The sequence below is a fragment of the Scomber japonicus genome, chromosome 3 (assembly GCF_027409825.1).
Source record: "Scomber japonicus isolate fScoJap1 chromosome 3, fScoJap1.pri, whole genome shotgun sequence".
NCBI lineage: Eukaryota > Metazoa > Chordata > Actinopteri > Scombriformes > Scombridae > Scomber > Scomber japonicus.
The window spans coordinates 15264494-15281873 of record NC_070580.1 but is presented as its reverse complement, the minus strand read 5'-3'; the positions used below and the strand labels follow the sequence as shown (position 1 = coordinate 15281873).

The window sequence follows — 17380 nt, the reverse complement described above, 5'->3', positions numbered from 1 at the left end:
GTACTATGTGACATGCAACATTCACCCTTGTTTAATGTATACACAGAGAGAGTTGCAGTACTCACTGGTTTCCCATTCCTGTGATGAGCAGTGGATAGAAGAAACACACATACACACATACACACACACACACACACACACACACAAATACACACGTCCATAGTTAAATGTAACAAATAACATGTAACCATGGCGCTGTAGTGTGAACACTTGCATTAATACACACACACACACACACACACACACACACACACACACACACACACACACTCACACACTCACACACACACACACACACACACACACACACACACACGCACACGCACACGCACACGCACACGCTCAAGCACAGAATCAAACATACAAGCAGATTTATGGAGCTCATGTAAGAAACAGTTGTCTAAAAGTTTTATTTGACCAAACTCTTTAAAAAAATCAAATCCACTTGCTTTCCCTAAACTGGGTAGCTTGTGTCTACTACACTTACAACCTGATTCTCTGATGTCTTTAAACATGTATAAATATTTATTTTGGCTAAGCTTTACTAATACCGCATATCTCAGCAGACAATCTATGGCATGGCTCCAAGCTGTGAGGGATTCTGCTGCCAAGTTATGAACAAACACTTAACACATGTCAAAGGACTGCATTCCTGTTGAAGCAGACTCACTTCACAGGAAGTCAAATTGTTTTTGAAATGATTCATGTGGTTTTACGGCTTCTCTTCAGGGCTTTTAATTCTTTTGGACCTGCAGAAGGCAGGATCCGGAATATGAATATGAAGATGAGTCACATTTCTCTGTAATAATTATTTTTCATCTTAATTGATGTATTGTAAATTTGCGGTACCTCTTGGGAATTAGATATGCAAATCAATCAAGGTAAAAGCCACATCTCAAAAGGCAGAGCTATCACCACAAAACTTTGGTCACATTCACCAGATCCCAGGTCTCTAGGTGGCGAGTCCTTTTTCCTGCGTGCCACCTGTGTGTCCCAATCACTGCTTTTTTGAGGCCAGAAGGGCATCACGTTTAAAGGCATGAACACAGTAGCAGTGCTACACTGCTGTCTCTCAACAAAAGACAACTGCTTGCCATGGTGTCAACCTGCATGCCTCCCTCCCCATCAAATAGCCTATGCACCCCATTGGCAGAAATGCAGGTATAGAGAGATTTACTGACAAGTCTGATTGGTCAGCTGGGCCAACAGTGTCAATGACGCAAAACAAATCTCCTTTCAAAGTGAGTTTATTAATTGATAAGGAGACCTCTGCTTGCAAGATCCCATGGAGAGGAGAAGGTGAAGAAGGTGCTTCAATGGATGCTAGAAAGTTGAGTTACAGAAAGGAGGAAACTGAAAGCCGAAAGGGGATATGAAAGAAAAAATAAAAATACTCAAAGGAAGGAAAGCACTGGAAGATTACACATCGACTCCATGTTTACTGACAAAAACTTCACTACATTTCTGCTTTAAGGCTTAAAAACATCGCCTGCGCTCGCACAGACAGGAGAAAAACTCCAGCGTCTCCAGCATACTCCATGTCAGTATCTGATCTGCGAAACTGCAGCTTCAGTTACATAGAGGCGCGTCTAGGCTACATGCACAACCCGTCTGACAGCTGCTGTTAACTTCAGCAGGCAAACATGTTAAAGTAATTCAATCTTTTTACGAGAGTTCTAATAATGGTATAACAAAAACAAAAAAAGCACGGAGTGGAAATATGGAAGTTGCTTGGAAAAAAACAACCAAAAAAAAAGAAAAAAAAAAAACACTCACAGGAAACCACGCGCCAGCATCTATCTGGCCTTTGAATGAGAGACAGAGATCAAGTCATAACAGCATCGCAGAAGTCGTTCCTACCTGCAATTTAATAGCGCTGAGAGGTTCTCCAGCAGTGTCCGTCCAGTGTCTGTGAGTCTCTCCAACTCGGTGCGCTCTCCCTCAATCTCCACTCTGCACCCTCACCAGCAGCGCTCCTCCTGACGTCACCTCAGGGCTGCGCGACAGACGGGCCAATCACAGGCCGAGCTGTACCGCACAGGTAACCAGCTCTGCCACCCCATTGGCCGCCTCTCTCCACCACCCGTGACTCTTGCGGCGCACTAAAAATGTTTAAAGGTGAATTGGTGTGGATGATGCCTGTTTGACAGAGTTGACGTATTATTACCATGGTGAGGATGATTATCACGCAGCTGTGACATTTGTTGAGATGGCAGCGTGTAATGGAACAGAGACACTGTGATACTGCTGCAAGTGCCGCCCAAACTCTGGACTACTACAGGACTGTTAGTTTAGGCTGTCAACATGTGTTAATGAACTTGTAGATGTAGTTTAGATTGATCAAAGTGGTCAAACTTTATTTGATCATGAGAGGCCAGTGTCCTCTTAACTCATACATCACATGGAGCCTTATTTAGTTAAACATTTTAGGCGTATTCTTTCATTTACTTTATGTTTTCTTTCATTTTTCTATGCTTCTGTTTAATATCATCTTTTTTGTTTTGATTATCCCTGCTATCTGCTTTGTCTATTTTATAGCAAATGAGCTCTGTGTACATTGTTTTATGACAGAATAATAATAATAATAATAATAATAATAATAATAATAATAATAATAATAATAATAATAATAAAAATAAACCAATTTCATTCATGCATTTGTGACATTGCCTCAAATTAGGCTTATAAGATTAAAAAAACCCACATGAATCACATGAGACTGCCAGTTGCGCATCTTTATTATAGGCTATACTGACGTTGTGCAGTGTCATCTTGCGGTGGTGTAGTGCTCCACCTACTGGATCACATCATCCCCGACCAGGAAAGGTCAGTCTCAACTCATCCCTAATGTAGTATTCAGATGTGGCAGGTGTATAGCGAGGACTTGATAATAAATGATGTTTATTATAGAAACAGAAAAAGGTATAACGCATCATTTCAGGCAGAGGCAAGGTAAATGAGACAGTCACTCACTGCACTTTAAACTCTAACATGAGACAATCATGCTGCTGATCCCTGAACTGTTTCACATTATCTTTACATCAAATACTATCCATTAACATTTGTTTACATTATCTGTTTGCACCTTCATATAACTATCCATTGTCTCTCCATAGTCATTATATCATATCAATATTTGCAATAACAGGATTATATATTGTATTTTATGTGTACTATGTTATACATTTATATAGCCTATGTCATATAATATGTATATACAGCATACATATGTACACATACTATTTTGATCTATTATCTCTTTCTAATCTTTTTAAATCTGTACTACTATTTTCATCTTTCATTTAATGTATTTACTAGTTATAAACTAATCTAGGAGGGCCGAAGTTGCATCTCACTGCACACTGTATCATGATTTGTGTACATGATCAATAAAGAACTTTAGCCTATAGTGTCCCTTGTTATGTTTATGGCAGGCATTACTGAAATAGCAGAAAGAATACAGATATAACAAAAATGGAGTCTCTCAAAAACATAGACAAAGCATTTAAACGTCTACACCTGTGAATAAAGAAGGTACAAGCAGGGTGTTTCTAAAGAATGCACCTACTGTCAGAAAGTGAAATGCCATTTCTACTGAATGGTGGACACTTTAGTTCCCAATCTTCCCAGAAAGTTGATGAATGCATAATGATGAATAAATAAAGGTTGCTCCTGTGTGTGTGTCTCCGGGCGCTAGATGTCGCTGTGCAGTAAACGCAGCCGTGCTTCGGTTCAGTTGGACCCTCTTACCAATCATCGTCGGCAGAGAGTTGCTAGTTGCCTAGTGACGAAAAACTATCGACAGCTTACGTGCTGCGTTTTCAAAAGTCTCTGCTGGCCTAGACCTAGCGCTAAGTTTTCCCAAAAGATTTCATATGTTGTTTACATCGTCCTTACAGCTACAGTTATGGCTCGAAACAACGTCGTTGAAGTCTCTGCGGAGGTCGTGTAACGTTATGAGGAATCTCGAAGAGTGATGAATAATTATATTTTCATCAGGGTCGTTGGGAAAGGGAGCTATGGGGAGGTGAACTTGGTGAAACAAAAAACCGACCGAAAACAGGTGAGAAATGAATAGCATATGTAGAGTTTAATACACTCTCACATTTCTCAACTGATAAAATAAGCAATGTTTTAACCCTAAACTGGACCCTTGCAAAGACCCCACTAAGATACAGCTAGCGTAAAGTTAGCTATAGTCGGCTAAGACGCTCTTGTACATTATGGTTGAGATTTATGGACTGAACTTAATTATGTTAACACATACAATAGGGGTGTGTCTAATGTTTGTTGTTGTTGTTATTAAATACAGGGTAGAAGCACTTAAATTGACTACCTAAAAAGTTATTATATTATTCTTGGACAGTAACATTAGTCCATAAAAAGTATTTTAATCAAACTATTATATTAGACATTATCAATACAGCACCACAACTTGTAATGCTGATCATCATGACAGTTTTATTATACTCTACTGCCATTTCCCTCCTGATAAATAAAACTTACGTAGTTTGAAATTCAGCCATGAAACAAGAATGACAGCTTTTAGGACTCCATTTATGTTGTGGTCTGAGTTTTATGAATCCCTGATTTACAACAATGAGTCAGTGTTATCTTGCAGTCCAGTTCAGTGTCAACTGAACTTCAGTTTCTCCATCTTATAATGATTTTTGATTGAGTTTTTTTTACAGTTCTGAATTTGTTTGTACTAAGAAATACTGTACCTAATTCTTTTCTGTTTTTTTCCCAGTATGTAATAAAGAAGCTGAATTTAACCACCTCCTCTAAGCGGGAACGGCGAGCTGCTGAGCAGGAGGCACAGCTTCTGTCCCAGTTGCGACATCCTAACATTGTGACCTACAGGGAGTCTTGGGAAGGAGATGACTGCCAGCTGTACATTGTGATGGGTTTCTGTGAAGGTGGCGACCTCTATCACAGACTTAAACAACAAAAGGGGGATCTGTTACCTGAGAAGCAGGTGGTGGAGTGGTTTGTCCAGATTGCAATGGCGCTTCAGGTATGTTGGAGGATTAAAAGTCAAATATACAGTAATTATGTTCTTCAATACAGCAATTTTGAAGTCACTGCATTGTTGTGATGTTGGTTTTCAGTACCTGCATGAGAGGAACATTCTTCACCGGGACCTTAAAACACAGAATATCTTCCTGACAAAAACCAACATCATCAAAGTTGGGGACCTTGGCATCGCGCGAGTATTGGAGAACCAGAATGATATGGCCAGCACACTTATAGGGACACCTTATTACATGAGTCCAGAGCTCTTCTCTAATAAACCCTATAACCACAAGGTATTCGGGATATCTGCTCTTACTGTGTAGAGTTTATTTCTAGTTGAGATTTACTTTACATTGGATTGTCTTTGTCTTTGTGTCTAGTCAGACGTATGGGCCCTGGGTTGCTGTGTGTATGAAATGTCCACACTTAAGCACGCCTTCAATGCCAAGGATATGAACTCACTGGTCTATCGCATTGTAGAAGGAAAGGTGGGTTTAATATTTTTTACAATTTTCCAAGAAACACATGATTGATATGATTCAGTAAGTCCTCTGAGTTTGATGCGAGTTGGTCATTTTGTGAGAGAGTTCAGGGACATGTTTTGAGCTCCAAGCACAGACTGAGGTTGGAAATAGTTTCTAGTTCCTGTCCCAAGTAATAAATGTGGAAATGATGGGTGATGTGAGCCATTTTAATTTGGATTTGATTGATTGATTGGTTCTTTTAAAACAACACGTTATTTTTCTTAACTGATTATCTAGAAATATTGCGGAAAAGTTGTTTCACAATTATTCACGTTTTCTTCTGGTTTTCTCATCAGCTGCCACAGATGCCCAGTAGGTACGACCCCCAGCTGGGAGATCTGATTAAGAGCATGCTGTGTAAGAGACCTGAAGACAGACCAGATGTCAAACTTATCCTGCGGCAGCCTTACATCAAACGGCAAATTGCGATGTTCCTTGAGGCTACCAAAGAGTGGGTGGCACTGGATTTCTGACTTTGTCTTTTGATATAAATGACTTTCTCTGTATATTTCAACTGTAATAGCTTTCCATGGTCAGATATTAATTTCTGTTCTCCTTTTTCTTCCTTTGCCACGGTGAGCCCTAACATCAAGTAGAATTATTCATCTGATGTTTGTGCTTTTGTTTGTTGGTCAGAAAAACTGCCAAGTCAAGAAAGAAAGCTGTGGGTGGCAGTGGTGATGCTAGAGCCAACAGTTCATCATCTGTGGCATCACCTCAGCCAAAACCTGAGAAACTGCCTTCAAATCTACGACCTGAACCTCTCCCCAGGGTGAAACGGGTGAGTGGTAAAATAACAAACTTTTTTTTTCCACACGGGTTGGTAAATATGAAATATTACTATTATAAGAAAATATAGTTGGAATGGATTTAGGTAGCATTGTCTAAAATGTTCTCACAGCCTCATATTTTGACACAGATTAAATAGAAAATTGTATACTGTAGATTCACAATATACAGTATGTGACAAGATGTGAAAGATCCTTGTTCCAAGTTCATTCTCAATCTGTGTTGATTCGTCTTGGTCATCCAGATAGTAAAATGTCAACAGTTCAGCCAAGTACTCCATGTTTATACAGTTGAAGATTTTTCAGTGGCTTCTTTGTATTTATTCTGCCCTTTGATTTTCCCCCCAACTTCAGAAAGAAGAGACATCACAACAACATAAAGTACGAAACTGTGCCACAGACTGCAGTCCAGTCCGAACACCTCTATCACCCAAACCCTCTTCACCTGATGCCCTCAAAAGCAGCATCACATCCCTGGCAACCATCAGCAACATCAATATTGATATCCAACTGCAGGAGGATGCAGACCCAATGAAGAGACAGGTGCAAGGGCCCCAGTCAGTTGGGTCAGACCACCGCAGAGGTAATGAACATGTGACTCACAGTGGGCACAAAGACAGCAAGGGAAGAGGGAAACCGGATCCCTCTCCCCCTCCTTCCCCTGTTCATCCCCCCCCGAAGTCCCTATCAGGTGCTGGCAGTAGGGGACAAGAGAAGAGAAGGGCATCCAATGGGTTAACAGTCATTCATTCACAGGCCACGCCAAAACCTGGGGATACGTTTTCTGTCTTAGGGGAGAAACAGATGTCAGATGTGGATGATAAAGATGACACCATGGAGTTACTGAAAGGTGCTGACATGGAAAACCCAGAAGTAGAGGTGGAGAAAGAAAGGAGATCTGCACACAAACCCGACTTAGAAAACATTGGAAAGGTTTTGGGAGTGAATATGGACAATAAAAATGACACTGTGACCCTTCTGAAGGGAACTCCAACACAACAGCATACCTCAGACATACAAGTAAGTGCTCTTAGTAACAGAGATATACTTCTGTTGTTTTCACCTAATGTATTCCTATTTTTATGTGTGTTCATTCATGTGTTCACAGGAAAATCTTGACTCTACTGAAAAGCTACTAGAACCGTTCCCTGCAATACCGGTGAGAACTCTTGTACTCAATCTATTAACTCTTGCTAGAATAAAACTGATAGTGTGTGTGTAACACTGCTAACACCCAACAACACAGGCCGGAGGATGTTTTCTTGTGTTGTGTGAAGATTTTTGCTGCCGTTATAAAGGTGCAGTAATTGTGTTTGTTTAGGCACCTGTTCAAGATGAATCTCCCTCGCAAGTCAGCAAGCTGTCCACTCCATCCCCTTACTTTTCATCAGTGCCTTCTGTCTCACAGCAGCACAGGGAGAGGGACACCAGACGGACACATGGGGATCAGAATAAGGTGAAGTTAAGATGTTGCTTGATAGAGGATTGAAAGTTAAAAAACCTAAAGGGTTAAAAAGTAAAATGATTGTTGTTTGGATCAAAATATGAAAAATCTACACTAATTATTATTATACTAGTGTTATTATTTACACTAATGTATGTTACTATACTAATGGAACGTGATGGTAAATGTAATGTGATCTCCAAGAGAATACATTTTTATGTTGTCTCAGTGAATCTTAAATGCTGTTTTTCTTAATTTGACCATCAGATTGCATTCATGAAAATACACTAAATATGAATTGTGCTTAAATATCTTCTTTGATAACTAGTTTGTAATTTTACTGACAGGCTACACATGACAAATGTGACCATAAAATCAACCATCAACAGTCAATAAGAATAATTAAAGTTATCTCTTGTTTTTTTTCTTTTTGTCAGTCTAAGGCAGGTGCTCCCAGACCTTTACCTCCACTTCCTGTTGAAAGTGTAGCTGTGGAGGGGAGGAAGAGAAGCAAGAGGAGCACAGAGAGCAAGAAAGCTAGTGTTGCTGCAACCTCCACATCAGCTGCTTACTGTAAGGACGGATTCTTAAATGTGCCGCAGGTGATATTGCCCTTCCACTCACATGCTGTATACAGACACATTACTGCACAACCATGTATATTACTGAATATCCACCATGCCTAAGACACAATTTTTGTTTCATCACCAAGAAGGATCACCATTTTTACATTTGTAAGCAACAAATTGTGAAAGTACTGTATCAATCATAGACAATGTGGGTCAATATTGATTTCAGGATCGTCCTCTGTCTGCCAGAGAGAGACGAAGACTGAGGCAGTCCCAAGAGACTGTTAGCCAATCAGGTACATTTTATAATATTTTGTTTAGACCTATAATCAAAAACATTCTGTGTTATTAAAGCTTTATTAAAATGTCTATAAAAAAAAAAGAGAATAGTTGGTATTTCATTTTTTCCCCCTCGATGATTACTTATTCTTTTCCACAGGTGTTAGTGCTGTAAGAAGGTCATCTTATGATGTTACTTCCACCAAGCCTGAGCATGACAGAGCCCCAGTTAGCAGATCTGTTTCGGACTCTATCACTGAGACTAACAATAAGGTACAGACACTTTACTCCACTGTGCAATTCAACTGCACTTTTTAAAAAGCTACAGGTAAAACACAAAAGAGGCTGGATGTGCCTTATGAAGCTAATCTGATATTATAGTTTATAGTAAGCTTAAATGTGTGCCCATACTTTTATCACAACAGTGGTTCGTGTTTAATTGTAACAGGATAAATTGGAGCGAAGGTCCGATGAAGATGAGTGCAGCTCATCCACAAGTTCCACAGAGCGTTCAGAGGGAGACTGCAGAGAAAGGTGAGAGTGTACAATACAGTATAGAAACTATTCTAACAATTCCTCATCTCAAACATCTTCATATTACTCGCTCTGGAAAGCCTTTGCACACACATTTGCTGTTTCATCTGCTGTATAATCCATTATTTACTGACTTTTTGCAGGAAGACTGAATCTAGCGAAATGCAGGATTTAGTCCATATGATGACCCAGACTTTACGAATGGATTGTGGAGCTGGTGTGAACGAGGTGGACAAAGGCAGTTTTGGCTCTACTGCGTTGCCAGAATTTAAACTGAACAGGAAGTACAGGGACACTCTGGTGCTTCATGGGAAAGCTCGAGAGGAAGCAGAGAACTTGTCACTTGGCGAAATACCAATAGGTTAGATATTTTGACCAAACTCTGTTGTCATCAGTCAGTTGTTGTGGTGCGTTCTTGTGTTTAACCAGTTTGTTCCTCTGAAAGGCTCCACATCTGGTCCTGCCAAGATAAGGAGAGCCATAGAACAGCTGAGAACAGATGTGGTGAAAGGTCTGGGAGTCAAACTTCTCGACAGAGTCTTGGAAATCATGGAGGAGGACGACGACAACAAACGAGAAGTACGCTTTTAAAAAGGAGCAACACATTAAAGTTTATGTGACCATTGACACATCAAGTATTTGGTCAAAATTAAACCCAAACTCCACTGAAAAGTTAAATTGTCCTCTTAATTCAAAATGCTAAATTTGTTTTAATTCATTCTGATTCATTCTGTGTATCTTGCTTTTGCCTCACTGCAGCTGTGCCTCCGTGACCAGATGGGAGATGAGAAGTATCAAAGTTATGCTGTGATGGTAAGGCAGCTAAAATTCTTCGAGGAGATTGCCTTCAAGGTGTAAAAGAGGACACTATACACAAGTGCATTTCATCATTCGTGAGAAATTGCTAAGAAGAGGAAAGTGTCATGACAGATCTCGCTAAACAGGAAACTACAGAGAAGTTCCAACTTTTCAAGCAGAAACTGAACTGCCACTTAATTCCTCCTGTTTACGTTCAAATGATCATTCACGCTTGTAGGTTTTGTCTTAGAAGTGACACCATTCAGCTCTCCTTGTGCATGCAATTTTATGTACATGACTGTATAGTTTTTTTATTTTATTCTAGTACATCTTGTAATCCTGCAGTTTTCAGGATGCCTATGCAAACATTTCTATTCATATTAAAGCATTCACTATCTTCTTAATTGCTGTAGTGGAGTGTAGTGGCTTATTTATGACAGCTAGAAATCCAGTAATTGTTCTACATATGCTGTATCATTGAAGATTTCATTGTTCTACTCTATTGTAGTTTTTAAACAAAAAATAATGTAATGCAGATATTAACACTAATTGTTTTTTTTAAAACCCCTAAACTATTTGTATTGATTTGTACCTTTGTGTCACTATGTTGAGACCTACAATAAAACGTCTTATAAATAAGTCATGCTTAAAATGTGCCATTTTACAGACACACATACTCAGTCTGCTGAAAACCAAATGTAAATACAAATACGAATGTGTAAAACATACAGTATCAGTTGTTTATTACTGGACACAAGTATTTCATTGTTGATTGATGAACACTGTAACAAAGTTTTCCTTCCTAACGCTTTACATGGGAACTGGGAGACAAACTTCAGAGTAATTTCCAATATAAAAAGGTGTATTAACAGCCGGGCAGGGACAGTTCTGAGTTACTTGTTCTTCTTCCTCTTGCTTTCCTGAGGTTTTTGGATGGACTCGCTGCTGGTCTCTGGTAAAGCTGGCTGCCAGGACAGGGGATTCCTTCTGAACATAGGCCAGGGGGGCAGAGTCAACTACAATAAAGGAGAGAAACATTAGAAATTATATACTGTTGGCTGTTGTTGACATGGTACACAACAAGAGAAACTACAATGGGCAAGAATTTAGTCTTGTGTATAGGACAGGTGGATATATTGTTCCTTCCCTCTATGCCTACTGGAGGCAGCTCAGGACCACATTCAGCCACAGACTCATCAAGCCAGGTGCCTCAAAGCACTTGGGGGACTCTTTCATACCATCAGACTGTACAACACCACAGCTCCCAGTACCTTCCACTTCCACTAAAAAGACTAATAGTGTCTTTACTATGTAAATCCCAGGAACAACCCACACATGTATATAATCTAAGGAACTTCTGCATTTTGCACATTTATATTTATGCAGATTTATTTACACAGAAACAGTTTACTGTACATAGTATTTTATTTTACTTTATCACTTTCACCCTTACATTACTACTTCTTTCCAACTGTACTGCTAGTCAATTTGAATTTATCCTAAGGGGAATCTACAAAGAGAAATCTTGTCTTATCTTAATGCAAAGCATAACTTACCACACAGGACACAGCAAAACCACCCAAAACGATGTAAACTGTCCACCCAAACTGCTCAATGATAAGACCATACACGAATCCAATCACCTGGAAAAACAATGACATCAGTGAACCTGCCTGCAGACACAAAAAAACAATGGCCTTCAAATGGGATGTTTTAAATTGCTAGTTTGCGTTTGGCATGTTTAGTTACCGCTGAGATGAGTATTATTCCTTGGAAAATTTGTTCAGCCAGTTTCTGGCCCTTGTAATCCTGCAACACAAAAGATACAACAGTGCCTCAAGTTAATGTCACATATGATACTTGATTGTTAAACTCTACAGCTGATAAGAAAACTTGGTTGGTTGGTATTCGCTGTAAAATATATCATAATGTTAACCCGAGCAGCTGTTGCAAACGAAACCATAGCACTACAGGTTAGCTAGCAAGGAAATTAACGATAGCTTGCTAGAAGCGTAAGAGTGAAACAGTGGCAAAAAGACGCAACTTCGCATCAAATTAGGTAATTATCGCTCACCATGTGCGTGGGAATGGACTTGAAAATAGACAACATCTTTGCCACTTGAAATGAACGAGAATAAACAGACCGGACTTGGCTCAAATGGCTATCTGAAGCACTGTTTGATTTCCGGTTTTAAAATGATACGTCGTGTTGTAGTGAAGGACCCCTTCCGGTTACTGCTAGCCGATAGCTGCGCAGCAGATCTACAGATTATATGGATTGATTTAAATCATACAGACACCAGTACATTTTAGTTTAGTGTTAGTGGAAAGATATAGGTGCCTATATAACTCCCTGTCTAAATACTTTATTTTTAGTCATTACAGTTTAGTGATAAAATCCTGCGTTGTGTCTCCACTCATCAAAATATGCACATATGCTGTAATATATCCTACAATCTGATTTTTTCGCATCGATAAAACAGCAGGTTAATGTAAATGTAGACTCAGGCACTCATCGGACAGCTCTTACTACGTGCAATTGTGGAAATGGATAAACTTGATGTTGAGTTGGCAGTTTGGCTTTAACGTGAATTTGTGTGTCCCGTCTTAATCAGTTTTTAGAGCGGCATGTGACTCTGCCATGTATGCTTTTTAAATTTGCATAAGTACACACAGACACACAGGCACTAATCTTGTTGAGTGTGTCTGCGGAGCGGTGCGGGGTTCACCTTCAGTGCTCATTAGCCAGCCAGCTATTTGAACACATTCGGGACTGCTCACCAGGTCAACTTTCACATCTTTTTTTTTATTAACCTTTTAGTTGTTTGATATTAATTAGACGTGTTGGAGGGACGCATGAGGTCGTTGTCATGACGCTGAGGAGAGGTGAGTCAGTTTGGATGAAGTGGATGCTTACTTGCATGTCTGAAACATGTCAGCAAATTACTACAATGTGAATGGAAAACACAGTTAGATAGTAACTGTCTTTTTTTCTTTTGTAGGATCCACATTAGCCCCAGTATGAGTATAGTCTATTCTTCCTGCACATACAGTCATAAACCTTATAGCCACATTCAAACAAACGCTCATCTTTTTAAATTAATAATAAAAAAAATGTTTTAATTGTCTCCAGAAATGTTTGCAAATAACTGTTTAAACAAAAAATTTGAACCGTTCTTGAATAATAATGCATTCCACCTGACCATGGCTAACTAATATAAACTATGCACAAACCAGACTTCTACCGAGGCAAATTGCCAGTCAATGACATTTACTAATACATCCCAGCAAATTATTGTAGTCATAGCTACAGTTATTGTGTTTTTCACCGTCCCCACACAAGCACTGTTGCCCTATGTATCTCAGCTATTGTAACATCTGCTCTTCATTGTGTTCCTACAGTAAACGTGGTCATCCTTGTGCTACTGGCTTTGGCCTTCCTCATCATAGTTCAACGAAATCTCCTCAACCTCAGTGACTTTTTGCACAAAGAAAACACAGGTATGTTTATTTATTTGTTTATCTATTTTTAATTAACCCACCACCACCTCCCATGCTGGGGACATAATTCTAATTTCTTTTTTAACGTACTTTTTAGAGTTTAAAAACAACACAAAAAATTAGACAAAATTCATTACATTTGTCTTCCAGCTTTTCCAATGCGCTGTCTGCCTCAATTACAATCACACTTTTATATTCAAGGCTCTATAATATTATATATTCAGGACACGTCAAGATCAACATTATAGAAATAAAGATATCAGATATCATTAAAAAGAGGGGTGTGAGTCAAAGGCGCAAAATAAGTAAATAATGGTTGTCTATTCAACATTAAGACAAACTAAGGTGTTAAATAAATGTTCCTACATTAACACTGTCTGGGGACTCATCTTACTGGTTGTCTAAACTAAACACTGGCCACTTCGTTAAATACACCTAATATTTTGTTGACTCTGTTAAAGTACATGAGAAGAGCAAAATATCAGGAACACTTTTCAATATAATCCACTCGAGTACACCACCATGGCTTCTATAATAAACATAAGTAGAATTATCACCTTTCTGACCATGTCAACAACAAAAGAAAATGTTCAAGCTTTATAGAAGCAGAATTTATAGCAGAGCTGTTGTATTGAATTGCATTAGATTGCACAGGTGTTCCTAATAAAGTGGCCGGTGAGTGTATGTGCCATTTTTTCATGTTAAATTTTTAGGTGGGGTCTCTACCTATATGTGGGCTCCACTTTTCTCCTCAGAATACCTTCTATATTGTTGTTGTGTACCATTCAAATGAAGCTACTGTTGCAAGTGAAATGTGTCTTCATACAGATGTTGGGGTGGTTCTTCCCTTTGAGTCCGAATTGTCTCCAGACCTCAGACTGGAGCCGAGGAAGGGTGAGGAGATCCCTGTTCTCATCACTGCTGCCGAGGATAGACTTGGTGCTGTGGTTGCTGCCATGAACAGTGTTTACAGTAACAGCAAAGCCAATGTTGTCTTCCATATAGTGACCCTGAATGACACAGTGGATCACCTAAAGTAAGACATGGAGAAAAAAAGGCATACTGTAATATTGCCTTGGGTATATCTCTTTTTCTAACATGTTTTTCATTGATTTATCAACAGAGTGTGGCTGAGTAAGACGACTCTAAAAAATATCAAATACAAGATAGTTATTTTCAAGCCTGAGCTCCTCAGTGGAAAGATATCTAAAGAGGCTCAGATGCTGGATGCCGAAAAACCGGTGAGACTGAATGTACTGTTAATATACAAGAACAAATATATATGCTGTTGTTTGCTTTGTTCATCTCTCACAAACCTTGTTAATTTGGTCTGCTTTTCAGCTGACGTTTGCTAGGTATTATCTGCCTTTATACATACCTGAGGCAGAGAAAGCCATCTATTTGGATGATGATATAATTGTACAAGGTAAAGAAAGTGTTTCTCTCTGTACAAAACATATTGTACTTTTTTCATGCAGCATTTCAATCTTTAAAACATCTTGGGGAAATAGTTTAATGTATGGTCTTTGCCTCTTCTCTTTGGTCTCAGGGGATATTCAAGAGCTTTATGAAACTACCCTCAAACCAGGACATGCAGCTGCCTTCTCTGATGACTGTGATTCAGTGTCTGCTAGGGGCATCGTTCGAGGGGCTGGAAATCAGGTGGGCACCTTGTACTTCTGTAGTGATTGAAAGAAGGGCAGGGCTGTAGTTTCCCATACATGAAAAATGTCTGGACCTGAGCTCAGTTTTGAAGTTTTAGAGTTTCTGGCCTCTGAATGGGTTTTTCCCTCCTTCTTCTTCTTCCTCTTCAATAGAATAACTATATAGGTTTCCTGGACTTCAAGAAGGAGGCTATCAAAAAGCTGGGGATGAGAGCTAACACATGCTCATTCAACCCGGGGGTCATCATCGCCAATCTGACTGAGTGGAAGAACCAGAACATCACCGGGCAGCTGAAGCACTGGAAGGAACTGAACACAAAGTGAGTTACTATTCCTGGTGAGATGAAGGCTGAATGGGAGTTTCTCCTGGTGAAGTTACACCGTCCAACAGTGGACAAAAATTCACATTTGCTCCCCTCTAACTGTTTTGTATTAAGCTCAATTTATTGGTTTCCTCAGGGAGGATCTGTACAGCAAGACACTGGCAGAGAGCGTCACCACTCCCCCACTCCTTATTGTTTTCTACAAGCATCACTCCACCATTGACCCCATGTGGCACATCAGGCACCTCGGTAAGTTCTGGTGTATTCAGTGAGTAGTTGACTTTAGATGTAATACCAAGACTTGTGCTGCATGAGAAGTTTGTGCTAAACGTAAGCTAACCGTGTCCTGACTGCAGCTTCATATTTAACAGACAAACCTAAGAATGATATCAATTTTCTTGTCAATCTCAGCAAGTTTAATTGTATCAGAATTCTCTATGAAGAATCCAAGTTACAAAAACTGATTAAATATTTGTTCTTGTATGTTCTTCCAGGCCTGACGGGTGCTGGTAACCGCTACTCGCCACAGTTTGTGAAAGCCGCCAAACTCCTCCACTGGAATGGACGCTATAAGCCTTGGGGGAGAACCTCCTCTTTTACTGAAGTGTGGGACAAGTGGTACATTCCAGACCCCACAGGAAAATTTAATCCTGTGCGAAAACACAAAGGGGACAAGTAGACTGAACATTTCTTTTGTTTCAGGTTTTTGGGTTGTTTTTTTTTTGGTGGGGGGGGGGGGTTCATCCAACCAGCCATGCCAGCCTTGTCCCGGCAGGACAGGACCACGCCTCGTGATATCTCAGGAACACAAACAAATACAAGAGAGGCCTTCTCACTTGACAACCCTGTGTTTTGAGTTCTGTCATCCTCGTTACAGTTTCCCTTGAAAACAAAAAATAGGTCTATTTTTTGTTTAACCAGAGGATTATATTGTTGCTTTGGGCGCACACATTTCCACAGCTGCTTAGTCCAAAAACTCAGTGCCCTTGTGATTGCTTTTGACTGTTTCACTAAAAAAGTAGTGTGTTTTCTAGTATATGACCAAAATGTTGTTTTGTCCTCAACATGATCAGTAAGGTGTTCAATCTGAAGTGTAACTCCAGTCAGCAGTAATGATATCTTGTGACAATGTGCTAAAACCACCATGTGCATAACTAACTTAAGCCATCATTGTTGAAGAAATCAGTGTGTGTTACTTGGTGTGTTTGTATGCAGCTTAATGAGTAACTTGCTTTATTTGCAACTAACTAAAGGATTTTATAGTTACCTACTTGCAGTAGTCATCCCCGGAGTTAACATGTGAACATGTTCCCCTCAGAGTTATTCATTGTAATCATATAAGCCATGCACACACCTGATCTCATTACCTCAGTTCAATACTTCCTGTGGAACAGTGATTCATTTGATTATCCTTAATTGCACATTTTGACAGCTAACAGTGATCTGTGCTTGGCTAATCAAGTGGGATATTGCAATTAGACAGAAAATGCAGTTGAAGTCCTTTTTCCTTTTATAAATGCATTACTGTACAAGTTAATTGCAGCTAAGTTAATGGTGCAGTAGCATTTTGAATTGCCCCAGCTATCCATTTATTATGCCATAATTCAACACTAATTCAGCATTGTACTGCCTCGCGTGCTTAACTGTTACAATGTAGTTTTTAAATGACATATGCAGACCACTAAGCTAACTGCAGAAATGGAAGAACATAATGTGTGTTTTATCCCATCATGGTCAGGATTTTTATACTTTTTCAAATGCATTCAACTTGCTGGTGTAAATGTCATCTTTTGTACAGTACAGGAAATAAATGCTACATTTTTATTATTGGAATTTTATCTTGTGACCTTATTTCCAATGATCTGTAATTAAAGGCATTTTTCAAGATTTACTATTTCCAAGATGGTATCAATTTGTTTTCTGTAACATTTACTCAACTA

General features: G+C 39.4%; 4 protein-coding genes across 5 annotated transcripts in view; 2 read left to right on the top strand and 2 right to left on the bottom strand.

The window, feature by feature from the left end:
- camk1b (calcium/calmodulin-dependent protein kinase Ib) overlaps nucleotides 1–1910 on the bottom strand; it is a 32477-nt gene extending 30567 nt beyond the window's left edge. For both annotated transcript variants that reach the window (XM_053315225.1, XM_053315226.1), the window contains exon 1: nucleotides 1861–1910. The gene's annotated coding sequence lies outside the window, so the exon portion shown is untranslated. The remainder of the gene's footprint in view (nucleotides 1–1860) is intronic.
- Nucleotides 1911–3790: 1880 nt separating this feature from the next.
- Nucleotides 3791–10012, top strand: nek4 (NIMA-related kinase 4). The gene is made up of 16 exons (XM_053316124.1): nucleotides 3791–4063; nucleotides 4751–5017; nucleotides 5112–5309; nucleotides 5397–5504; nucleotides 5837–5991; nucleotides 6177–6321; nucleotides 6683–7348; nucleotides 7437–7487; nucleotides 7650–7784; nucleotides 8210–8374; nucleotides 8571–8637; nucleotides 8781–8893; nucleotides 9069–9154; nucleotides 9298–9515; nucleotides 9600–9733; nucleotides 9914–10012. The coding sequence occupies exons 1-16, from the start codon at nucleotides 3977–3979 to the stop codon at nucleotides 10010–10012; spliced, it is 2694 nt and encodes an 897-aa protein (XP_053172099.1). The 5' UTR covers nucleotides 3791–3976.
- Nucleotides 10013–10678: 666 nt separating this feature from the next.
- spcs1 (signal peptidase complex subunit 1) lies at nucleotides 10679–12162 on the bottom strand. The gene is made up of 4 exons (XM_053315905.1): nucleotides 12027–12162; nucleotides 11702–11761; nucleotides 11509–11595; nucleotides 10679–10968 (listed from the first exon to the last, which is right to left on the bottom strand). Exons 1-4 carry the CDS (start codon nucleotides 12060–12062, stop codon nucleotides 10846–10848), a joined length of 306 nt encoding a protein of 101 aa, XP_053171880.1. The 5' UTR covers nucleotides 12063–12162; the 3' UTR covers nucleotides 10679–10845.
- A 371-nt stretch (nucleotides 12163–12533) lies between these two features.
- Nucleotides 12534–16695, top strand: glt8d1 (glycosyltransferase 8 domain containing 1). The gene is made up of 9 exons (XM_053315889.1): nucleotides 12534–12838; nucleotides 13355–13453; nucleotides 14282–14489; nucleotides 14577–14694; nucleotides 14795–14879; nucleotides 15003–15115; nucleotides 15271–15437; nucleotides 15577–15689; nucleotides 15935–16695. The coding sequence occupies exons 1-9, from the start codon at nucleotides 12823–12825 to the stop codon at nucleotides 16117–16119; spliced, it is 1104 nt and encodes a 367-aa protein (XP_053171864.1). The 5' UTR covers nucleotides 12534–12822; the 3' UTR covers nucleotides 16120–16695.
- The last annotated feature ends 685 nt before the right edge of the window (nucleotides 16696–17380 follow it).

Bases quoted from the DNA above. Each gene is read 5' to 3' on its own strand.
- nek4 (XM_053316124.1), top strand. From the start codon at position 3,977: ATGAATAATTATATTTTCATCAGGGTCGTTGGGAAAGGGAGCTATGGG. The intron at 5,505-5,836 runs GTGGGTTTAATA...TTTTCTCATCAG, and splicing joins ATCGCATTGTAGAAGGAAAG to CTGCCACAGATGCCCAGTAG. The intron at 9,516-9,599 runs GTTAGATATTTT...TTCCTCTGAAAG, and splicing joins ACTTGGCGAAATACCAATAG to GCTCCACATCTGGTCCTGCC.
- spcs1 (XM_053315905.1), bottom strand. From the start codon at position 12,062: ATGTTGTCTATTTTCAAGTCCATTCCCACGCACATG. The intron at 11,596-11,701 runs GTAACTAAACAT...TTGTTTTTCCAG, and splicing joins GAATAATACTCATCTCAGCG to GTGATTGGATTCGTGTATGG. The intron at 10,969-11,508 runs GTAAGTTATGCT...CCTTTATTGTAG, and splicing joins GTTTTGCTGTGTCCTGTGTG to TTGACTCTGCCCCCCTGGCC.
- glt8d1 (XM_053315889.1), top strand. The intron at 14,490-14,576 runs GTAAGACATGGA...ATTTATCAACAG, and splicing joins GACACAGTGGATCACCTAAA to AGTGTGGCTGAGTAAGACGA. The intron at 15,438-15,576 runs GTGAGTTACTAT...TGGTTTCCTCAG, and splicing joins TGGAAGGAACTGAACACAAA to GGAGGATCTGTACAGCAAGA.